We start from the raw sequence: 24,960 nt of genomic DNA, 5'->3' as shown, positions 1-24,960 counted from the left end.
TGTTTGTTTGCAACACACAAAGTGTGTTGTAACTTGTTGCAGAGCTGACTGACTCCATCCCGAATCAGCTCTGTGCTGAATGGTTGTCAAAAGTCAATTTGATCCAAACACACCCATTCATAAACTCTACATGAACATGTGGATGTCTCTCTCACTCTCCCAGAGGGATAAATGTGTGTTGAATTAGACGATATGAAGTCCCTTCCTCTGTACACTGAGCCAGAACTATATAGATAGATAATGTTCTTTATTTAAATCAGTGGTCAGAACAGCCTCTTCAAAGAAACAACAGATCATAGATCCACCCTGTCTGCCTGTCGGTCTGACTGTCCAACTCCTAGATTCAGGGCCCGTAAAAAGTAGTGCACTAGGGAATAGGGTGCCATTTGGGATGGACCCTGAGGCAGGGTGGGATGGATATTAGCAGAGTAATTCCTAGCTTTTTAGGAGACATTAATAGACAGGGGAGGTTGTGTCCCGCCTGGCATGGGGTTGGCCTTCTAGCAGTGCTAGTGTTAGTCATCCTGCCTCTTCATTGTGCAGGATATGGGTTTGGTTGGTTTATGGCAAGCTGATCCTGATCGGCCACTTCCTCCTAGTTAGAGAGGAACCCCCTCTGAGTTTGAGTGTTGCCATGGAGGTCATGACGCTAAATCAGACTGTTTTGAAACAGGAAAGCCTTTAATGATTTCTACCTGAGCTCCCACTGTTGTTACCATACCTCCCCTGATCTGATGTAGTCTGGGTACCAGTCTGTAGAACTAACATTCCACTCCTTCCCACTCTTGTCTTTGGCAAATGACAGGAGTGTCAAGGAGTGGAATGTTATAACTGAACAGAGACAGCAACCAGGCTAGCTCTAACACGCTGTTATTACCATCCTGCTCCTTCTCTAATACGCTTCCACAGACCTGGGAGGGAGGCGGTCACTATCAATTACCCCATTTGATCATGACAAGAGGCGGTGACCTGACCAGCGTTTGGTCCTCTTGTGACTGTGGTAAAGGTTTTAATCAAGTGCAATAAAGTTGGCCATCATTCTGTAAAATAACAAGGGCCATCAATATCTTGAATGTCAAATGAAAAGTCATGGGGAGACAAACATGCTACCTTTCCTGTTATTTAGGTTGCTGGGAAAATAACTTGAATGTCCCTGGCTACTTCAAAGTAGATCATATTTTTGGTTCTGAACTGAATGTTTCTGATCACTCTACTCTCTTTCACAGCATCATCTTGTTTCCTTTTGTTACCAGAAAATACATCCTGGCATTATGATCAGAACATTCAGTTCAGAACCAGAAATATGATCCACTTTGAAGTAGCCAGGGACATTCAAGTTATTTCCCCAGCAACCTAAGTAACAGGAAAGGTAGCATTTTTATCCACCCGTGACTTTTGATTTGACATTCAGATATTGATTGGGGCTTGGTAGAGTATTACTGGTGTTCATGTGATTCCCATGTTTTATGTCTCCCAGTCTTTCACAGATTTTATTTACCAAGTGTAATATGACTCAGGGAAGGGAGACATCCATGTTAGAAGTCAACACCGTGCCTACCCCGTCCATCAACACAAGTGCAGTGGAACTGTCCTCTTGGTCTAATGGTTCAGATTGGTTGGTTGGTTCCTCCCGTGGGAGACTCGGGTTCAGATCTCGGCTGGTTAGACGGACAACCAAGTTGTCTTTGGCCATTTCCAACACTGACGCTTCTTGACTCTTTCTTTTCATAGTGCCCCAGTCCTAGTAGCCGACACTCTTGGGTTTTTCCTCTGAGCAGGATTGGGCGGGGCCAGCTCCTTATCCAGGACTGGATAATGGGGTCAAACGGTTCCCTTCAGAGCTCTGTCACTCAGGCTGGCATCCCACTGCTTATTTTGGACTGCTAACATGTAAAGGATAAACCTCACTGGGGTTCTCCTGTCCTGGCCACTGTGTGTGTGTGTGTGTGTGTGTGTGTGTGTGTGAGAGAGAGAGATATTCCAGGAGACTAAACCAAAAGCACAACATCAATGGCATGGCATTCACAGAGGCATGCATGAGTAAGCATTGCTTGTCAGTCTGAGACAGGATGAATGGATACAATCATGATCAGCAATTTATTTGTACACATTCAAAGTGGACATTAGAATTGTTTAAATAAAACGTTAGCATTAGGCTACTTACTGCAGTTTAAATAACAATTATTTAGTTTTAGTTGTTTTAAATACACAAGCCAGAGAGAAAGTTTGATTTAGTTTGCCTGGTACCATGGAACCAATGGAATAGTTTCAAAAGTGTCAAATTAAATTAAAGCCACAGTCTATAATTTTTTCCAGGAAATTAAAATATTGAAATAGATCCCTTGTTTTTGCACATCTACTCCACGACATATTGCATACTATACTGTAGCATTTCCAATTCAAATGTTACTGTTAAAAATGGAATGAGTAGGGCGACGCTAGTATGTAACTGCCCAGCCCAGCTGTCCAACAAAGTCCCCGAGTCACCTTCCGTGTGATGAAACGGAAGTATGCTCACGGCTGTAGGATTAGAGACGTTCAGGGTATTTTCGATAAACTCACGCCTTGCAGTTCACATGGCACATGATACACGTATTAGTAAAACCTACGTTGTACCTCTTGATATTTTGTTTAGTTCAACATGCGTAAAACGCGTGCACAAGGACACGGGCGCAAATGAACGCTTCATTGCACCGGACAAATGGATTAATTCTGCGCTGGCGGATGGTCAAGGGAAGCCAGTGGAAAACGCTGTACATTTGATCTCAAGAAAGTGCAGCCTTTTATTAAGCACAACGAATGCATCGCAGAGAGCATTTCGTTCAGAGAAGGTATCATAGAGTAGCAAATCCTTTTTGGGAGACTGTTCAGCAACTGTTTGGCTATTTGATCTTATGCGCGCAAGTATCGCGCTAACTTATTACATCAGATGGATTCATTATTTAATTGTCTTCAACAGTCTCTGTTTGATGCGCATGGTTGGCTACATTTGAAAGAGGTGTGATGGTGGATTAGAATAATTGGACGGACACTTACTGTTAAAACACGTTTGTGCGTAATTGAACAGAGGAATTTATAACGAAAACCGGCAGTGGCCTTTCTCTGTGCTTGGGGAGAATCGGAGTGGGGGACACGCAGACGATTTAATGTTTGCCACAATATTGGTTTATTCCCATTGACGTAAACAAGAACATACAACTCTGTAATATTAAGTTATCATTACTCTCACATTTCAATACGTAAAATGTGAATTATTTATGCAAATAAGGAAGACCTGAAGTTTGTTCTATTCCAAAGAGCTTTCATTGACGTTGACTGCCATTCTAATTTCCTTCAAACGCACGTCCTTCACCGGCAGACCTATTTCATCACTTACCCATTTTATTTGCTGTCAGTGAGTGGATACCAATTTTGCACAATAGGAGCAACATTTAATAGAAACATTTAATCTAGTCTATCGTCATTGCATCTATTTACAAAGGCAACCGTAGGCTATGTCTAAATGCGGATTTAAAGACCCCTATTCCAAAGCAGTCGTGCAAATGGCTTCATTCCCTGACTCCGACTTGAAGACATGCCCCCTATGCAAAGAACTGTGCCGCTCCTCTGCTCCGCTCTCCTCCAACTCGTCTACCTCCTCGTCCTCGTCTCATACCTCAACTAGCTCATCTACCTCATCCTCCAGAAGGCTCCACGTCCTCCCATGCCTCCATGCCTTCTGCAGGCAGTGTCTGGAGGACCAGCGGAACCCCGGAGACCCCTTGAAACTCCGGTGCCCGACTTGTGACCAAAAGGTTCTAATGCCCGTATCAGGAGTAGACGCCTTGCCCTCGTCAAACTTTTTATTTAGCAACATGTTGGATGCCGTGGTAAATTCGTCTGAGGAGCAAATCAACAATACTGTTAGCAGCAGGGGCAACAACTTGTCTCACAGACATAGCAGAGAGCCCCTGTGCAGCTCTTGCAACGAGGGCAACCCCGCTACCTCTCACTGCCGAGACTGCCAGGAGTACCTTTGTAACAACTGTGTATGGGCACACCAGAGGGTCCGGCTTACCAAAGACCATTTAATTGATAGACTAATGGAGAGTCTGTTTCACCAGCACCTGGGGAACCGAACCAACAACTCTAACAACACTCCTACTGCCACTCTGAGCCGGTCGAGTTACTCTCTGCTGCCTGTCTTTCAGGACAGGCTGAGTTTCTGCCAGGAGCATGACAATGCGGTAAGTTTCTCCATCTGAGTCTAACAGCAGTAATGTTGTTTAATATCATCATGAGATAGCCCCCATCCTCCCATATCCTCTGTCTGACCCACCACCTCTTCAAAGCTTGATGTCTGTTTGGGTGTTATTGGACACCTCTTCAAAGCCTAATGTGGGTTTGGGTGTTATTGGACACATCTTCAAAGCCTAACATGGGTTTGGGGGTTATTGGACACCTCTTGAAAGCCTAATGTGGGTTTGGGTGTTATTGGACACCTCTTGAAATCCTAATGTGGGTTTGGGGGTTATTGGACACCTCTTCAAAGCCTAACGTGGGTTTGGGGGTTATTGGACACCTCTTCAAAGCCTAACGTGGGTGTGGGGGTTATTGGACACCTCTTGAAAGCCTAATGTGGGTTTGGGGGTTATTGGACACCTCTTCAAAGCCTAACGTGGGTTTGAGGGTTATTGGACACCTCTTCAAAGCCTAACGTGGGTTTGGGGGTTATTGGACACCTCTTCAAAGCCTAACGTGGGTTTGGGGGTTATTGGACACCTCTTCAAAGCCTAACGTGGGTTTGGGGGTTATTGGACACCTCTTCAAAGCCTAACGTGGGTTTGGGGGTTATTGGACAAACTCAAATGGGATCTACCATTTGGGCTTGACAGTCCATAGCAATATCACAGTCTCATAACACGAATTTCACAGTCTGTCTCATAATACCAAAGTCATGGATAAATAATATATGATATAGAGGTACATTTGGAGAGTAGTTGGAGCAGTGTTTCTGCTGGGGTGTACTTGGACTAAGCAGCAGTGCAGTCCCTCACTCCTGTCCATTGTCTAACGTCACTAGGTGTCATTCTGACGTCACTACTGGGTGTCATTCTGACGTCACTACTGGGCGCCATTCTGACGTCACTACTGGGCGCCATTCTGACGTCACTACTGGGCGCCATTCTGACGTCACTACTGGGCGCCATTCTGACGTCACTACTGGGAGTCATTCTGACGTCACTAGTAGGCGCCATTCTGACGTCACTAGTAGGCGCCATTCTGACGTCACTAGTAGGCGCCATTCTGACGTCACTACTAGGCGCCATTCTGACGTCACTAGGTGCCATTCTGACGTCACTACTAGGTGCCATTCTGACGTCACTAGGTGCCATTCTAATGCAGTTGCCAGGAGCCAGTGCAGACGTGAGACAATACACTCCTGTCCTGACTCCGGTGCAGACAGTGTGGCGGAGGAGTCCATGCTCCCAATAGAGAAACATACAGGAAGCCTTTACTCAGTGGAAGGCCAGTTGGAATGTCATGACGTTAGCCTTCAGCAGAGCAGTCATCTGGGAGACATGTTGAGGATGGGACGACACACACATTCTCTCTGTATTGCCCCGCCCCCACAGACACACTTTCTATTTGTTCTACCCATTCACCCTCTTTTCTACCAATTCTCTCTACAGTCTCTGGTGAGAACGTTGAATGTTACAGAGAACACTGTAACACCAGGTCAGTGAGATGGTTGAACATTCCTGCCTTGTAAGTGGGGCAAAGCCAAAGAAATCCAGCATCTGAATAGCCTTCACAACAAGGAGGTTGGGTTAAAGTTGGCCACCTCAGACATAGTGTACATCCCAAATGGCACCCTATTCCCTAAATAGTGCACTACTTTTGACCAGGGCCCATAGGGTGGACATAGTTTTGGTTAGATTTTTTTACATTTCCCCCATCAGACTTTGACTAGAAACTCAACTCACTACAATACCTTATGTAACTACTAGGAGGCCTATATCCATTCAATGTTTAAGCTGAGAGAATGTTGTTCTCTCTCTCTCTCTCTCTCTCTCTCTCTCTCTCGACTTTGATTCCAACAGAAGGTCACAAGGTGGAAGGGACGGAAGCCCGTCACTGCATTGTCTGTTTTCTCCCTCAGGCTTGGGGTCAGGGGTTACGAGGGCGTGGCCACACTGGTTGCCATGTGGTGACGGTGTAGAACGTTCAGTAAAGACTCACCTAACCCAAACCTTTTTGTAGATTACATTAGGATAGGAAGACTTGATTATTCTATAATGAGGAAATGTGGAAGTTGCTGGTATGTTTAGGCCTTGAGTCATTTGGATAGCCAACCTAGTTTGCTGTGCAGCTTAATGACATGTTAGAGGAATGCATCTAACTCATCCTCTAATCAACAGGACAATAAGGGGTTAGTGGTTAGAGAAGCCTTTTGCATGATGACACTCCCAGCCTGTCACTAACCAGTTTAGTCTGTCTGTAACTCTCATCCAATGGCACGACGATCTGATGAGACACTGCTACAGGCTAGGTAATGTGTTTTCAGATATTGTCTCAGTCACTGAAATAAAAGCCACTGTTGTTGCCGTTATTGACAACACTGACAGCTATGAACATTCAGTCAATGATTCCACAGTACATTAGACAGTTAACTATGGGGAAGGGGGGGGGAGTAGTCTCGTCTCTCATTGACTACACAGGAGGCTGCTGAGGGGAGAACGGCTCATAATAATGGCTGGAATGGAATAGTATCGAACACAAGGAAACCATGGGTCTGATGTGTTTTATACCATTCCATGTTATCCTTTCTAGCCATTACTATGAGCAGCCATTACTATGAGCCTGTCCTCCCCAATGAAGGTGTCAGCTGCCGCTGGTGATTGACTACCATCGCTCCTACCAGTGCAGTGAACTCATGTAAGGAATCTTGTCTGGTTTGTAATTCTGTCTAGCTGGGGATATCCTCTGTGAACCAACCCCAAAAGCCTCCCTGTCAGTCATTATTTTATTATTCTGTTTCAGTTCTTCTTCCCTGTGCCTCTTTTTCAGTTTTAACCCATTTCATGTGAGAGAGGGAGCCCCTCCTGGTGCTTTGATATTGAATCTGGCAGCTAGGGGCACAGACTTAAAACAACCCCACTGCCCTGGTCCAGCCCCAGCTTAGCCCCGGCCCAGCCCCAGCTTAGCCTCGGCTTAGCCCCGGCCCCGGCCCAGCCCCAGCTTAGCCCCGGCCCAGCCCCAGCTTAGCCTCGGCTTAGCCCCGGCCCTGGCCCAGCCCCAGCTTAGCCCCGGCCCAGCCCCAGCTTAGCCTCGGCTTAGCCCCGGCCCTGGTCCAGCCCCAGCTTAGCCCCGGCCCAGCCCCAGCTTAGCCTCGGCTTAGCCCTGGCCCAGCCCCAGCTTAGCCCCGGCCCAGCCCCAGCTTAGCCCCGGCCCAGCCCCAGCTTAGCCTCGGCTTAGCCCCAGCCCCAGCTCAGTCCCGGCTCAGCCCCTGAGGACCAAGATGGGATGGATGGTAGCCATCTGGTGTTGTGGAGCTGCTTGTAGGCTGGGGTCTGTGTCTCAAATTCCACCCTATAGCCTGCATAAAGCCTACCTATTGCCCCATGGGCCCTGGTTAGAAGTAGTGCACAAAAAATGGAATAGGGTGTCATTTGGGACATATCCAGAGAGAGGGGGGTTCCTCTAATGGGGGTACCTTTCCTCCTACGGTAGGACCAGACCTTCATCAGGAATGTGGAACGGTCTTCATTAGGGCTGAGGAGGGAGGCCTGACTGGCAGTATTACTAATAGACCTCTTATGTAACAGAATTAGAAGCCAGACAGAGAAAGTGGAGATCTGTTGTTTTTATTCCCATGGAAAGATCTCTCTATAATGTATCTCTATTCCTCCTAGTTCAGCTGGTTCTGAAGGTGGATGAACATTGCAGATGTAGTCCATATTGATTAGTTCTAGACCAAACCTTTAATACAGTTTAAAGTTCTACTGTAGGCTACACATGCACAACCATTGCACTGGCAGGATTCAGCTTTTTAATGAAAGGAATTATACATCTTTTCTCCCCATGACTGCAAATCTCTGTGTTGAAGAGGCTTTGAAAATAGTTTTAACATGACAGAGTGGACGTTTGGTTTCCCTGCTGGTCAAACAAGGCGGCAGACATCAGCAGACATGGCATTAACGATGGGGCCCAGCCTTCTCATTGGGAATATGAAAACAATGTCTAGCCAAAATAACTCTGTTTATATGTCCCAAATGGCACCCTATTCCCTAGATAGTGCACTACTTTTGGCCCGACCCCTAAGCGAAAGTAGTGCACGATGAAGGGAATAGGGTAACATTTGGAACGTAGACTCTGTGTTGCCATAAAGCAGGCAGCACGGCCGGCGAGTCAGTGGAACATATGTCTGAACATTTAATGCTGTTGTATGAAGAAGACAGATGGAGCAGTCATTCCACCAGTCCAGTCCAGGGAAATAAAGAAAGCAGTTGGAATGGTCTGCAGATTGTGTTTCTGATGAACAGTGGAAAGTAGAAGGGTGATTCACTCAGTGTGGGTCACGTTTTTTCTTCTGCTGAGTCTAGATTTTAGTACAGATGGAATATCACCATTGTTTGAAACAGAATGGGTGTACACACAATCACAGCTGTGTGGAAGTGTTGGAGACATGGATCAGTGTAGAGCTAGAGCTTGTCAAAGAGAGATGTGTCCATGAATGTGTTTTTGTTTTGACCGCCAGGTCTCTGTTTTGGCTCTGGAACTTCCGGGTGCTGGAGAGGACATTCCGTTTAAACACTTCCCTTTAGTTGGGTAGTTCCTTCACTCTTCCATTAACCAGGGGGCTCATATGGGTGTGTGGGGGGGAGGGGACTGTAGGGTAGTTCAGCAGACGCAGGTCTGGCTGCCCCCCTCCCACCAGCACGGCTCACATGGAAGCGCTTTCAGAATTCTATATACAAGAAATGTCTGGCATGGCATCAAAGCAGCTCTCTCTCTGGGATGGGATGGAAGCCCTATTCTTAGACAGCGATGGGCTCCGAAACATCTCATATGTTTCTGGCTCATGGTCAGTCCATGAGGAGGCACAGTTCTTTATTAGGGTTCTGAAAATCTGGGAACTTCCCCAAAAACTTTTCCAGAAATCCTGGTTGGACGATCACTGGAATCGGGAGGGAATAAGCAGGAAATCTAGGAACGCTCCAAACAGGAATGTAGAAAAACCTGTGAGTTTTGGTAAAGTTACAGGAATTTAGCAACCCCAGTGTATCAGAACTGGAGGTCATCAACACACAGAACAACTTGGTGTATTGCTTGTAGTGTTCTATTGTAGAGGCTGAGGCTGAGCCATAGAGATCAAGTCGTGCATGTTACTGGAACACACAAACAAATCAAATACAATTTTATCTTTCACATACACATGGTTAGCAGATATTATTGTGAGTGTAGCGAAATGCTTGTGCTTCTAGTTCCGACCGTGCAGTAATATCTAACAATTTCACAACAACTACCTTATACAAGTGTAAAGGAATGAGTAAGAATATGTACATAAAAATATATAAATGAGTGATGGCCGAACGGCATAGGCAAGATGCAGTAGATAGTATAGAGTACAGTACATACATATGAGATGGGTAATGTAGGGTATGTAAACATTTATATAAAGTGGCATTGTTTAAAGTGGCTAGTGATACATTTATTACATCTAATTGTTAAAGTGGCTAGAGTTGAGTCGGTATGTTGGCAGCAGCCACTCAAAGTTAGTGATGCCTGTTTAACAGTCTGATGGCCTTGAGATAGAAGCTCTTTCTCAGTCTGATGGTGATGCATTGTGCAGACCTCACTATCCTCTTGAGAGCCTTACGGTTATGGGTGGAGCAGTTGCCGTACCAGGCGGTGATACAGCCCGACAGGATGCTCTCGATTGTGCATCTGTAAAAGTTTGAGTGTTTTTGGTGACAAGTCGAATTTCTTCAGCCTCCTGAGGTTGAAGAGGCGCTGCTGCGCCTTCTTCACCACACTGTCTGTGTGGGTGGACCATTTCAGTTTGTCCGTGATGTGTACGCCGAGGAACTTAACTTTCCACCTTCTCTACTACTGTCCCATCGATGTGGATAGGGGGGTTCTCCCTCTGCTGTTTCCTGAAGTCCACGATCATCTCCTTTGTTTTGTTGACATTGAGTGTGAGGTTATTTTCCTGACACCACACTCCAAGGGCCCTCACCTCCTCCCTGTAGGCCGTCTCGTCGTTGTTGGTAATCAAGCCTACCACTGTAGTGTCGTCTGCAAACTTGATGATTGAGTTGGAGGCGTGCATGGCCATGCAGTCATGGGTGAACAAGAGCAGGCTGAGAACGCACCCTTGTGGGGCCCCAGTGTTGAGGATCAGTGGGGTGGAGGTGTTGTTTCCTACCCTCACCACCTGGGGGCGGCCCGTCAGGAAGTCCAGGACCCAGTTGCACAGGGCGGGGTCGAGACCCAGGGTCTCGAGCTTAATGACGAGTTTGGAGGGTACTATGGTGTTAAATGCTGAGCTGGAGTCGATGAAACAGCATTCTTACATAGGTATTCCTCTTGTCCAGTGTGCAGTATGATTGCGCACTGCTGGACAGAGCGGTACACACTCAGTCATGGTGCTCTCTGTCTGTCTCTCTCTCTCAGCTGATATTGTCACCCCATTTGTCTTGATGCGGTGGTCTTGCACACTGTTTTCAGCCTGGCTGTGTTTGTGTGTGCAGCGATGTGCACGTGTGACTTCTGGGAAACCGGATTAGCACGGACAGGGCACCCTCGGGTTGTGTTGATCTGTATGCTCCGTGTGTATTTTACATCAGCCCTGTGTGGGAGTTCTGGGACGTTTGCATTATTCTGTCCCTCTTTAAATGTCCAATAGATCAAGAGGCTAGCGAGGAAACAACTTTAGTTAAATTTACTGTCTGAGATTCTGATGAATCATAATTCCAGATGTTTTCTGATTTAGATGTGTTTTTGAAGTCCACCATCCCAGGGAATGGTTTGACTGTCCCCTTTCTTTCACTTCAGACACATGAAATACCATAACATGGATTTGAACGGGATAACAGCTCTGTCCTGTTCCACAGAAGTTAAAGTGCATCCTGACTTTGGTTCCTTTTACACCAGCTTTGGGTTGTCTTTGGCCACTTCTGTTGGCAGTTTGGTGTTTAAAGGCCCCTCTATTCCTCCCCCCTCCCTCTGTGACGCTGATAGATACAGGATCACAACCTCTGGTACGATAACACAACACTAGGACTGTAACGATCATGGAATTATGGATGACTGTAATTGGCCAGCCAAATGACCGCGGTCACCGTAATAACCGTTTTGAATAACAAACATGTATTATTTTGGCTGCCATTTTTCTCTTCTCCTCTGCTGCTCTGACCTGGGGTCTAAAGACATCAGCATGCTTCAGTTGGGCTGGCTGCTAGCCCAAACCCAATGAGTGTGCTCGCAAACACCTTTAAAAGACCTTCGCATGAAAAACGTGAAAAAAGCGTCAATATTACTGTTTGTTGATTTGAGACCCCGTAGCCAGTATAAACTTCATCAAAATAGTCAGAATGAATTGAAGATAACCCAAGATACCTGACATTCATTTTGACATTGTTATGTTTGGTGCAGCATGAAAAAATGTGTGGCCAAACGGCTGAAAAAACCCTTACCCAAGTCCTGAACGTGGTGTTGAGGGCTGTGTTAAAGGTGTTAGTCAGCGCTGATGGATTGGCCTTTGTGGTGAGGAGAGGAAAGCACCTCCAAACTCCTTCATTTGGTCATTTCATTGAGAGGAATCCGCCTCAGTGATTACTGTCGGATAGATCCGTTGACATTTTCAAATGGCTCACTGGGAAGAGGGAAGGGGCCAATGGGTAAGCTATGTACTCTGACCCATGCTGAGTGGTCCATGTCATTTGAGGGCTTTGTGGTGCTGAGTGGACTAAACACACACTCTCGTACTGAATCTCCAGAACTAACTCAAGAGCATCCAGTCTAAATGAACTCTCATTGTGAAAACTCTCTGACAACTTCACCCCTGCATTAAACCTTAGTATTGTCAGAGTATGTCCCCACACCAGCACCAAATGATATTATGACTGTTGCTATAGAGACATGTACTAGCTAAGTATTATACGGTGCTTGAATGAAGTTCTGGATACATGCCACACATCCATGCACTTTAGTGGTAATACATAGGAACATATCAAAGATAAACATCTTTAGGGGCTCTGTATTGTAAATATTGATGTTCTTGGCAACTGACCAATGTAATTGTTTATTGGCCTCCTTTCTCTATACGATGTAGTGATTGGCCTGCATCGCTCACCCTGCTTTCTCCATCCTATCCTGTACGCTCTACCCTTTCACTCCTGCAGTGGTGGAAAAAGTAGCCAATCGTCATACTTGAGTAAAAGTAAAGATATCTTAATAGAAAATGACTCCGGTGAAAGTCACCCAGTAAAATACTACGTGAGAAAGTCAAAGTATTTGGTTTTAAATATACTTAAGTATCAAAAGTAAAAGTGTAAATAATTTCAAATTCCTTATATTAAGAAAACCAGATGGCATGATTATTAGTTTTTTTATTTATTTACCGATAGCCAGGGGCACACCAGTACTCTGACATAATTTACAAACAAAGCATTTGTGTTTAGTAAATCCACCAGATAAGAGGCCATGGGGACGACCAGGGATGTTCTCTTGATAAGTGTGTGAATGAGACCATTTTCCTTTCCTGCTAAGCATTCAAAATGTAACGAGTACTTTTGGATGTCAGAGAAACTGTATGGAGTAAAAAGTACATTATTTTCTTTAGGAATGTAGTGAAGAAAATGTTGTCAAAAATAAAGTACATATACAAAAAAAAGAACTACTTATGTAGTATTTTAAAGTATTTTTACTTAAGTACCTCACACCACTGTACTCCTGCTTCCCCTCTTCATTATTTCTTACCCTTGTTTCTTCTTTCACTCTACTCTGCTTTAGACAGGACTGTGTCCAAAACACTGAGTATGAGATGCCGTTCAGTACATCGTTGTGCAGACCGAGGCAGAGCCATAGCTTAATGTCATTGTTACTATTATTAAATCTTCAGGACCTGGCAGTCAACATGTTAGATACTGTACAGAATGTAACAATAGAACTGGCTGCGGTTGGTTGTTGCTGTATGTGAGAGGATAGCTGTTCTGTTGCTGACTGTCTGCTTCTGTGCCTGTCCCTCTGCAGGTTCTGTTGCTGACTGTCTGCTTCTGTGCCTGTCCCTCTGCAGGTTCTGTTGCTGACTGTCTGCTTCTGTGCCTGTCCCTCTGCAGGTTCTGTTGCTGACTGTCTGCTTCTGTGCCTGTCCCTCTGCAGGTTCTGTTGCTGACTGTCTGCTTCTGTGCCTGTCCCTCTGCAGGTTCTGTTGCTGACTGTCTGCTTCTGTGCCTGTCCCTCTGCAGGTTCTGTTGCTGACTGTCTGCTTCTGTGCTTGTCCCTGTGCAGGTTCTGTTGCTGACTGTCTGCTTCTGTGCCTGTCCCTGTGCAGGTTCTGTTGCTGACTGTCTGCTTCTGTGCATGTCCCTGTGCAGGTTCTGCATTTGTTCTGTGATACGTGCTCCGTGCCTGTCTGGGGGGAGGGCAGTGTGGGTTGTCACTCGGGCCACAGCCTCCGCTACCTCCAGGATTCCCTGCAGGACTCCAGGACCCTCACCATCCAGCTGCTGGCAGACGCCCAGCGGGGCAGGCATGCTGTACAGGTGGGTACTAGGATGCAGGGCAGGCACGCTGTACAGGTGGGTAATGGGATGCAGGGCAGGCACTCTTTAGGTGGGTGATGCAGGACAGGTACGCTGTACAGGTGGGTACTAGGATGCAGGGCAGGCACTCTTTAGGTGGGTGATGGGATGCAGGGCAGGCACTCTTCAGGTGGGTGATGGGATGCAGGGCAGGCACGCTCTAGGTGGGTGATGGGATGCAGGACAGGTACGCTGTACAGGTGGGTACTAGGATGCAGGGCAGGCACGCTGTACAGGTGGGTAATGGGATGCAGGGCAGGCACTCTTTAGGTGGGTGATGGGATGCAGGGCAGGCACGCTCTAGGTGGGTGATGAGATGCAGGGCAGGCACGCTTTAGGTGGGTGATGGGATGCAGGGCAGGGCAGGCACGCTCTAGGTGGGTGATGGGATGCAGGGCAGGCACGCTCTAGGTGGGTGATGGGATGCAGGGCAGGCACGCTCTAGATGGGTGATGGGATGCAGGGCAGGCACGCTTTAGGTGGGGGATGGGATGCAGGGCAGGCACGCTCTAGGTGGGTGATGGGATGCAGGGCAGGCACGCTCTAGGTGGGTGATGGGATGCAGGGCAGGCACGCTCTAGATGGGTGATGGGATGCAGGGCAGGCACGCTCTAGGTGGGTGATGGGATGCAGGGCAGGCACGCTCTAGGTGGGTGATGGGATGCAGGGCAGGCACGCTCTAGGTGGGTGATGGGATGCAGGGCAGGCACGCTCTAGGTGGGTGATGGGATGCAGACATGCTGTAGGTGGCGGGGACTCCACGTAGATCTACAGGGGGATATACAGCGGGGGACTCTACGTAGATCTATAGGTGGATATACAGCGGGGACTCTACGTAGATCTATAGGGGGATATACAGCGGGGGACTCTACGTAGATCTACAGGGGGATATACAGCGGGGGACTCCACGTAGATCTACAGGGGGATATACAGCGGGGGACTCTACGTAGATCTATAGGGGGATATACAGCGGGGGACTCTACGTAGATCTATAGGTGGATATACAGCGGGGACTCTACGTAGATCTACAGGGGGATATACAGCGGGGACTCTACGTAGATCTATAGGGGGATATACAGCGGGGACTCTATGTAGATCTATAGGGGGATATACAGCGGGGACTCTATGTAGATCTATAGGGGGGATATACAGTGGGGGACTCTACGTAGATCTATAGGTGGATATACGGCGGGGACTCTACGTAGATCTACAGGGGGATATACAGCGGGGACTCTACATAGATCTATAGGGGGATATACAGCGGGGGACTCTACGTAGATCTATAGGGGGATATACAGCGGGGGACTCTACGTACATCTACAGGGGGATATACAGCGGGGACTCTACATAGATCTATAGGGGGATATACGGCGGGGACTCTACGTAGATCTATAGGGGGATATACAGCGGGGACTCTACGTAGATCTATAGGGGGATATACAGCGGGGACTCTACGTAGATCTATAGGGGGATATACAGCGGGGGACTCTACGTAGATCTATAGGGGGATATACAGCGGGGGACTCTACGTACATCTATAGTGGGATATACAGCGAGGGACTCTATGTAGATCTACAAGGGGATATACAGCGGGGACTCTACGTTGGGGTGTGTGTGTGTGTGTGACGGCCACTAGTCAGCTCTGACAGTTTGTATTCAGAGACTTGATGGCATCAGGAGCAGAATGGATCATTAGTGTCCTCTATCACTCCAGCCTCACAGGGCCAGGAGAATGGGAGTGGAAGGGCGGGAGGGAGAAAGGCCATAGTGCCCATTTATAGCCCCTCTAATACCATGCTTACGTCCCAAATGGCACCATGTTCCCTACATAGCGTACTACTTTTGACCAGAGCCCAATGAAGGGAATAGGGTGTCAGCCTTATGAAGGGAGTAGGGTGTCAGCCCTATGAAGGGAGTAGGGTGTCAGCCCTATGAAGGGAGTAGGGTGTCAGCCCTATGAAGGGAATAGGGTGTCAGCCCTATGAAGGGAGTAGGGTGTCAGCCCTATGAAGGGAGTAGGGTGTCAGCACTATGAAGGGAGTAGGGTGTCAGCACTATGAAGGGAGTAGGGTGTCAGCTCTATGAAGGGAGTAGGGTGTCAGCCCTATGAAGGGAGTAGGGTGTCAGCACTATGAAGGGAGTAGGGTGTCAGCTCTATGAAGGGAGTAGGGTGTCAGCACTATGAAGGGAGTAGGGTGTCAGCCCTATGTAGGGTGTCAGCCCTATGAAGGGAATAGGGTGTCAGCCCTATGAAGGGAGTAGGGTGTCAGCCCTATGAAGGGAGTAGGGTGTCAGCACTATGAAGGGAGTAGGGTGTCAGCACTATGAAGGGAGTAGGGTGTCAGCTCTATGAAGGGAGTAGGGTGTCAGCCCAATGAAGGGAGTAGGGTGTCAGCCCAATGAAGGGAGTAGGGTGTCAGCCCAATGAAGGGAGTAGGGTGTCAGCCCTATGAAGGGAGTAGGGTGTCAGCCCTATGAAGGGAGTAGGGTGTCAGCCCAATGAAGGGAATAAGGGTGTCAGCCCAATGAAGGGAATAAGGGTGTCAGCCCAATGAAGGGAATAAGGGTGTCAGCCCAATGAAGGGAATAAGGGTGTCAGCCCAATGAAGGGAATAAGGGTGTCAGCCCAATGAAGGGAATAAGGGTGTCAGCCCAATGAAGGGAATAAGGGTGTCAGCCCAATGAAGGGAATAAGGGTGTCAGCCCAATGAAGGGAGTAGGGTGTCAGCCCAATGAAGGGAATAAGGGTGTCAGCCCAATGAAGGGAATAAGGGTGTCAGCCCAATGAAGGAAATAAGGGTGTCAGCCCAATGAAGGGAATAAGGGTGTCAGCCCAATGAAGGGAATAAGGGTGTCAGCCCAATGAAGGGAATAAGGGTGTCAGCCCAATGAAGGGAATAAGGGTGTCAGCCCAATGAAGGGAATAAGGGTGTCAGCCCAATGAAGGGAATAAGGGTGTCAGCCCAATGAAGGGAATAAGGGTGTCAGCCCAATGAAGGGAATAAGGGTGTCAGCCCAATGAAGGGAATAAGGGTGTCAGCCCAATGAAGGGAATAGGGTGTCAGCCCAATGAAGGGAATAAGGGTGTCAGCCCAATGAAGGGAATAGGGTGTCACTTGGGATGCCGACAACCACTCAGAACATTAGGCCACTCCTCCTTAGGCGGCTGGCTGGGAGGTGGGCTGTCATCCAGCTGTGAATAGAGAGTGAAGGGTGTTGGGAACGGGATGGCTTTGGGAGGACGGACACAATAGAGAGGAATTCTAGGAAGACGCTTCCTTCCCCCACCCTGTCCCCATACACCCCTCTCCCATACACCCCCCTCCCACCCCCCAAACCAACTCACTCACATGCCAATGAAATATGTATGCCCCTCCCCTTTCTCAAAACACAATAGAAAAACACACCTCCCCCTACCCCCTTCAGTCCTGTGACACTCAGTTGGTGTTTTGAGGCTCACTTAACTTGAAGACCTAATTCACCAAATGCTGCTAACTCAATCTAGGCTGAGTGTTTTTAGCTCCTGTGAAGAGGCTGTACTATGACTATGACCAGCCTGATAATCCATTATCTCCTATGAAGAGATCTCATGGTCTGTGTCCCAAATGGCACCCTGTTCCCTATGGGCCCTGGTCAAAAATAGTGCACTACATAGGCAATGGGTGCAATTTGGGACACACATAATGTTCATGGGCTTGAATGGCACAAAGCCCGAGCTGTAGAACTCTGTCCTGAAAGGTAGAAGACCTTTGGCCTAAAGGGTCACATTAAAACACCATAATCTCATTTGCTGCCTTTTTCTGCCCGTTCTGCCACCCCCTTAACCTCTGACCCAGGATTTATTACCCCTATAGATGACGTCATTGGTGCTTCCTCTCTGATTGACACCACCACCCTGGTAGTACCCCTCATTCCATTGGTTGAGCTCAGTCCTGCCGGGACGGATCAGGTTATGGACGGTTGTCAGCTCCCACCTAGTGAGAAGTTAATTTAACATTTCTGTCCTAGTTAGTCACACTTTACATCAAGGCCATTTAGCAGACACTTTTAGACTTAGTCATGCGTGCATACACTGTATTCACTCTCCCAACAGTTAAAGGCCTGTCTGCTGATAAAGCATTTTGATAGCAGATCTTAACACAGTCTTAACTTAACGCTCTGAGCTTTAGTTCCGACCCCTATATCCACCAGAGGTGCCTCTATGGGGGGACTTCATGATGAGGACCAACTACTGGCTGGAACACAGCTGCTGTGTTGGCCTGGGGTCAACAGCCTCTCTCCAGCAGTAGTACTGGAGCCAGTCTGAGGGATTTCATTCACTTAACCAGCTGACCTCATACTGAAAGGACTTTGAGAGGTCACTCATCAGTTCATCCACTGATATGGAGAGGAGGGGAGGAGAGGAGAGCCATTTACACCATAGTCTCATGATACCCAGTAGCTTGCTGGTCCCTGGTGCAAAAAGGTTGAGAAACACTGAACTACTGTATCTGATAAGGAACAATGTGTCACTATTTAAAGGTCTTAACCTGTCAGGACTTAACCTGTGAATAATGTGTCAATGTACCATTCAAAGGTCATGCTTTTGTCCCCACTAAAGCAGTTTCTTAATGATTTACCTGCAGCTGAGCATTGAGAAAGCCCAGGCCGTTGCCGAGCAGGTGGAACTGAAGGCCATGGTGGTCCAGTCAGAGGTCAAAGCCATCACAGAGCGTCATAAGAAGGCCCTGGAGGAACGAGAGTGTGAACTGCTGTGGAAAGTAAGTTGGTTTTCTGCTAATTGGTATCATACTGTAGGACCTACAGTACATTTACACATTCCAGCAGTGTTACAAAACCTAAGACAGGTGTAACTATCTTTTCTTTCTCCCTTCTGTCCCTTTTCCCTCTTCCTCCTGTCGCCCTCTAAAGGTTGAGAAGATCCGTCAGGTGAAAGCCAAGTCCCTCTATCTCCAGTTAGAGAAGCTGCACCAGAACCTGACCAAGCTGGACAGCACCATTGCTACAGTAACCCAGGTCCTAGAGAAGGGCAGTAGTCTGGACCTGCTGCTGGCCAGAGAGAGCATGCTCCTCCAGATCACAGAGCTTAAGGCCCTCAGGGAGCTGTTACTACCGCAGGATGATGATCGCATCCTGTTCACCGCCCCTGACCAGACCTTGCTCCTCGCCATTCAGTCCCTAGGTCTGGTCAGCTCTGGGGCCTTCGCCCCCCTCACCAAGGCCCAGGGAGAGGGGCTATGTCGGGGATTGCAGGGTAAGCAGGCTTCCTTCACTGTGGTGGGGTATGATCATGATGGAGAGCCCAGGCTGTCTGGGGGGGACGGTGTGTCAGCTGTGGTGGTGGCGCCAGATGGTAACCTGCTAGACGCTGAGGTGTCCGACCATCAGAACGGGTTGTACACGGTCAGCTACCTGCCCAAGGTAGAAGGAGAACATCTGGTGTCAGTCCTTATCTGCAACCAGCACATCGAAGGCAGCCCCTTTAAAGCGCTGGTCAAGTCTGGCCGTAGCTATGGAGGTATCCCCTTGCCGGCGGCCTCTTTCGGCAGGGAGGGGGACGGAGACGGGCAGCTGTGTCGCCCCTGGGGGGTGTGTGTGGACAAAGAGGGCTACATAATCGTAGCTGACCGAAGCAACAACAGGGTGCAGATCTTCAAGCCGTGCGGTTCCTTCCACCACAAGTTTGGTACGCTGGGCTCCAGACCAGGCCAGTTGGACCGACCAGCTGGGGTGGCCTGCGACAGCCAGAGGAGAATCATCGTTGCCGACAAGGATAATCACCGCATCCAGATCTTCACCTTTGAAGGCCGGTTCCTCCTCAAGTTCGGGGAGAAGGGAACCAAGACCGGTCAGTTCAGCTACCCCTGGGACGTGGCGGTCAGCTCGGAGGGAAAGATCCTCGTCTCAGACACCCGGAACCACCGCATCCAGCTCTTCAGGCAGGACGGCACCTTCCTCAACAAGTACGGCTTTGAGGGGGCTCTATGGAAACACTTGGACTCCCCCAGGGGTGTGGCCTTTACTCAGGAGGACCACCTGGTGGTGACAGACTTCAACAACCACCGTCTGCTGATCATCCGGTCGGACTGCCAGTCGGCCCACTTCCTGGGATCAGAGGGAACCGGTAACGGTCAGTTCCTGCGACCGCAGGGCGTAGCAGTGGACCAGGAGGACCGCATCGTGGTGGCCGACTCCCGGAACCACCGGATCCAGGTGTTCCAAACCAATGGTAATTTCTTATGCAAGTTGGGGACTCAGGGTAGCAGCTTTGGACAGATGGATCGCCCGTCGGGTATAGCTGTTACTCCAGATGGAAGGATTGTTGCCGTGGACTTTGGAAACAACCGAATCATTATGTTCTAGGCTAGGCAGTTTGTCTACTGGTTTGCAGTTTGTCTACTGGTTTGCAAAGAAAGAAACATTGAAGAGGAGATTTTGAAACACACCCATCAGATGCAAATGTCTTTGTGAGCAAATGGAGACAGTAATATTGAAACTTGACCTTTTCTCTCAGTTATTACCTCTATTTTGAAAGAGCAAATCAATGCAGTACATGAACCAATGCCAACAAGGGGTTATTGTCATAAGCTGACATTTTGAACCCTATAGTAGGCCTTCTGTGACAGTATCTGGCTCGATAGTTGTCTTTGCTCCTGATGTATGTGTCAAAATCTCTGATTTTCTCAGGGAATTTCTTGCATTCTTGAAAGATTTCCACTGCATCATACCTACCTCATGTAGCTGTGTATGAATGTACTCCTTTATTATTTGATGCAGAGATTTCGCCAGTGGAGTTTTGATGAAGTAACTACCTCAATGCAAAAGAAAAGTGTATATAGTTAACATGAAGCAACATTTGGTTGATATTTGCACAGAAAGTGCGCACACATTTTCTCTAATTGTTACTGTGCACATAAAGCGTGTGAAATCCCAGAATGTTGCTGAGAACAATGTATAATAATGACTGTGTTACATACATGTGGAGTCAAACTCAGCAACTGTTATTTTTCCATTTTGTTTTTGAATATGCCTCCATACCTCTGTAAAACCTTTTTACCTCATGTCACGACCACATAGTACCTCAGAACTCCAGTGTCCTCAGGTCGATAGTATGGCCAAGTCCCAAATGGCACCCTATTCCCTAAATAGTGCACTACTTTTGACCAGAGCGCTATGGACCCTGGTCTAAAGTAGTGCACTAAATAGCGAATAGGTTGTAATCTGAGACTCTAAAATGGATTCTCTCCACAAAATGGCTGCTGCCAGTTTGCTATAGGCAGGTTGAATATTTGATATCAGTGACCATTGTCGTTCAGTCAGTCGTGATTTCAGTTAAAGGGAAAAAACATTTAACAAGGAATTGACCACCTTGAATTGGGTGAATCATCAGAAAGTTAACCCACTGGTGTGGGTTATTGTTTTATCCTGGTGGCAAATAAAATAATTTTTAAAAGTAAAACTGACCAGTAAATTAAGTGACAGCATTGATGTTGATCTCCATTGCCTCCATAGTATTTTCAATAGAGATTCTCCATAGTAACCCCTAGCTGCTGGTCAGTTGCCTGATGACCCACTCATGTAGCCTACAGATGGCTGAGTAACCAAAGCAAAAGGCTCCACATAATTAGAATTCCATCAGCTGCTGCTCCCACACCCACATTCACCCTGCTCTGAACTGTGATGGCAGTTCAGAGTTGGTCACATTAGACGTTGTAATTTCAGTCAGCACAGCAGTTCCTCTCTATTGTACCTCCTTCTGAGAGAACATAACCAGGTCATTCATGGTTCCACAGTGGCTATTAACTACAGAACATCAAGAACCAGTAAAAATGCAAATGTTAAAATTGAATTCGTTTTTTCCCCCACTGTAGCCTGCCCTGTGTTATAAGCTATCTGTTCATAGCTATTAATATTGTGCTTATAACTTTAACTGTTAAAGCCAAGTCCCAGCCTCTCCTCCCTGTGTCTCTGACTGCATCTAATGGGCCAGTATTTCCTGTCTGTTGAGCCACATTGCCACAAGTGCTGGTTTACGAGGAGAGCTCGGTTCTTTTCCAAATGGCACACTAATCCCTATATAGTGCACTACTTTTGACCAGAGCTTTATGAGCCCTGGTCAGTAGTAGTGCACTAAATAGGGACTAGGTAACCATTTGGCACACCGCCCTCCTCTGTGAGTTGGTGAGGCACCATAGCTGTCGGTCTCCAGCTGCTCTAACCCCCAGAAGAGTTGGAAGGCATGCCAGACACACCTCATACCTCTTTTACCTTAATAATCACAGCTGGGTGTACAGGGGGACCAGTGAGACGTTGGGCTCCAGACACTGCTTACTCGGTTACATCCTCTTAAAGATTGAACCAAAATGGCCACTTTTTAGATATTGAGTTTCCAGGTGTTTTAGTGAATTATTCACATTGACACTGTTCCAGTGTTGTAGCTTCTGCCTTTTGCTATACAGGAGATAAATTACACTTTCTGGGCCAGTTGTGACCAGCAGGAAAGGCATTGTGACGACAACAAACAGTGTAAATGGACTATTTGAAGTAATAAATATAACTCTTATAAAAATGGCTCACCATCACTGTCATTTAGTTTTTCAGTATTTAATTTTGTCCTTGCTGGTGTGACCCCTGGAATATAAAAAAAAAGTATATATTTAAAAAAAATAATTAACCAGGCAAGTCGGTTAAGAACAAATTCTTATTTACAATGACAACCCACTGTTCTCCGGTAGGCCAACTGCCTTGTCCAGGGGCAGAACGACAGATTTTTACCTTGTCAGCTCAGGGATTCGATTATGCAACCTTTTGGTTACTGGTCCAACGCTCTAACCACTAGGCTACCTGCCACCCCATATATATACCTCTTTATACAGAAAGATATAGGTATAATGTACATCTTTACCTCAGTATTACTGAGCTACGCCCATTACCTCATTGCTGAACTGTTAATACCTCGTTGGCATGGTTGCATTTTTCAAACCTCAGTTGAATTGCAGTTAGATGTGGTCTTATAGTGTACTGTTACACTAGAGAATGGAAAGGGAAACCTCAGTTGAATTGCAGTTAGATGTGGTCTTATAGTGTACTGTTACACTAGAGAATGGAAAGGGAAACCTCAGTTGAATTGCAGTTAGATGTGGTCTTATAGTGTACTGTTACACTAGAGAATGGAAAGGGAAACCTCAGTTGAATTGCAGTTAGATGTGGTCTTATAGTGTACTGTTACACTAGAGAATGGAAAGGCTTGGAGAAGTTATGAACAGTTTGATCAAGTAGATTAAACCGAGGACAATGCTGCTTCAAATCCACACTGATCTGATGTATTTTCAGTACATTGTTGGTTCCTATATTGTTCCTATAGTTTGAACTTAAGTTTGCAGTGAATGTTTCTTAAAATACCTCAAGGTCTTGACACTTAGAAGACAAGACTTGTATATTTTCATTTTAATGCATGATTCAAAAAGTAATTGTGGGAAAGATTTGTCACTGCTTTTTAATTATTTTAGGGTTATATACAGTTATAGTATGTTAGGCTGAGGAGGATGGTTTCCTTTGACTATAAGATTGTGTCTATTTTCTGAACAGCCTTACTGGGCCCAATCAAGTTACCTCATGATGATGTCAAACAACAAGAGTTCAAACAGAAATACATTTGCCTTAAGTATTTCAGTAGGACCCTCATTAGCTACTGCTAAAGCAGTACATAACACTATACTAGTAGAGGACATTCAACATGTACTCTGTCTATACTTCCACAGTTGGAAGTATCACAATTAATCAAGAAAACTACCAAGGGCTTAAAGTAAAGGTAACCTTTGTTGAACTTTGTTATTTACCTGTTTCTGTATCTGCTGTTTGTTTTTTATTGTCAGGTTGCAAAATTCTGGTAACTTCACAGGTTTTCAAGAATTCCAGGTTGGAGGATTCCTAGAATCAGGAGTGGATAAAGAGGGAGGGAATCTTCCAAATGGGATTTCTGGGAATTGGGGGAAAGTTTCTTTGCAACCCTAGCCGCAAGTATACTTTGGGCTCCATTCGATCCGTATGGTGGAAATTCAGCACTGTAGAGAAATTAAAGGCAACGTTCCCACATTTTGTGGAGACTGCATTCATGGTTAACGCTGCATATGTCGACTCAAATCAGAAATGTCCTTTTTACATTTTAATTGCACTATAGCGCTGAACTTCGATACAGATTAAATCGAGCCTCAGTCTATCCAGACTATTAGAAATGCTCTGTGTACAGTCATCTTCAGTAACTTATCTGGTTGATCAGTATGGGAGGATTCCAGCATTAGTACTTTTCCTCTCATGGAGATAAACAACAGAAGCCTATCAGTTCATAAGAACATGGTCTTAGACTAATGTGATCATGTAGTCAATTTAAGTTGAACTCCGGTAGGTATAATGCTAGTGTTCCACGTTTTGAAAAACTCTCAATAAGCAGCTTTTACCTATTCTGATGAAAACATATTTTTTCTAAATGACATAAGATCCAACTTTAAAATGCTTAATAAGATAATTTTTGGTGGAAAAAAATACTGATTATGAGGGAGTGGACTCAAACAGATGTTTTCCTTTTCCAATGTATAATTTTTGTTGGGGTGTGTCTCATAGTATGTGGGGAAAAATGGCTCAAGGAAAAAATATTCTGAATTGTCACAATTCTATGGTGTTGTGAAATATACATTATACTGTCAGATGTCTCTGATCCTGATCCCAGTCAGGCCATTTCAGCATGGTGAATGGGCTTTATTAATTATTTGATACTTTAGGCCATTTACTCTGGAATTGTGTTGAACCCCAAAAAAATCACTATGAAAAACGTTGAGGTCGTTTGACCCTTTTGTGGGGTTTATATAACCTGGAGTCAAGCCTAAATATTGTGCTGTTTCATTTGAAGTGAAATGGAAGGATGCTCCATATGGATTCCACTTATGAGTGTTTGAAAGGGATAGCAGTGAGATTAGGGGACTCTAAACGAGTTCTTCCAATACTCCCTCCTTCCCTATACCCTCTAGTGACTGGTTGGAAGTGTTGGTGTGAGCCCTAAATGCCACCCTGTTCCCTAGAGCACAGGTGTTAAACTCATTCCACGGAGGGCTGTTTGTTTTCACTTCTTCCTTGTACTTGATTGAGGAATTTAGGTCACCTGGTTGTCTTATGT

The 24,960-nt window shown here is 46.5% G+C and overlaps 1 protein-coding gene across 1 annotated transcript; it reads left to right on the top strand.

Moving 5' to 3' along the window:
- Nucleotides 1-3,278: 3,278 nt before the first annotated feature.
- Nucleotides 3,279-20,670, top strand: LOC115177147 (E3 ubiquitin-protein ligase TRIM71). The gene is made up of 4 exons (XM_029737700.1): nt 3,279-4,226; nt 13,584-13,751; nt 18,416-18,550; nt 18,702-20,670. The coding sequence occupies exons 1-4, from the start codon at nt 3,495-3,497 to the stop codon at nt 20,151-20,153; spliced, it is 2,487 nt and encodes an 828-aa protein (XP_029593560.1). The 5' UTR covers nt 3,279-3,494; the 3' UTR covers nt 20,154-20,670.
- Nucleotides 20,671-24,960: the final 4,290 nt, after the last annotated feature.

The sequence above is a fragment of the Salmo trutta genome, chromosome 37 (genome assembly GCF_901001165.1).
Source record: "Salmo trutta chromosome 37, fSalTru1.1, whole genome shotgun sequence".
NCBI classification, from domain to species: Eukaryota; Metazoa; Chordata; class Actinopteri; order Salmoniformes; family Salmonidae; genus Salmo; species Salmo trutta.
The sequence above is the reverse complement of the archived record's forward strand: the minus strand, read 5'-3'. Positions and strand labels throughout refer to the sequence as shown.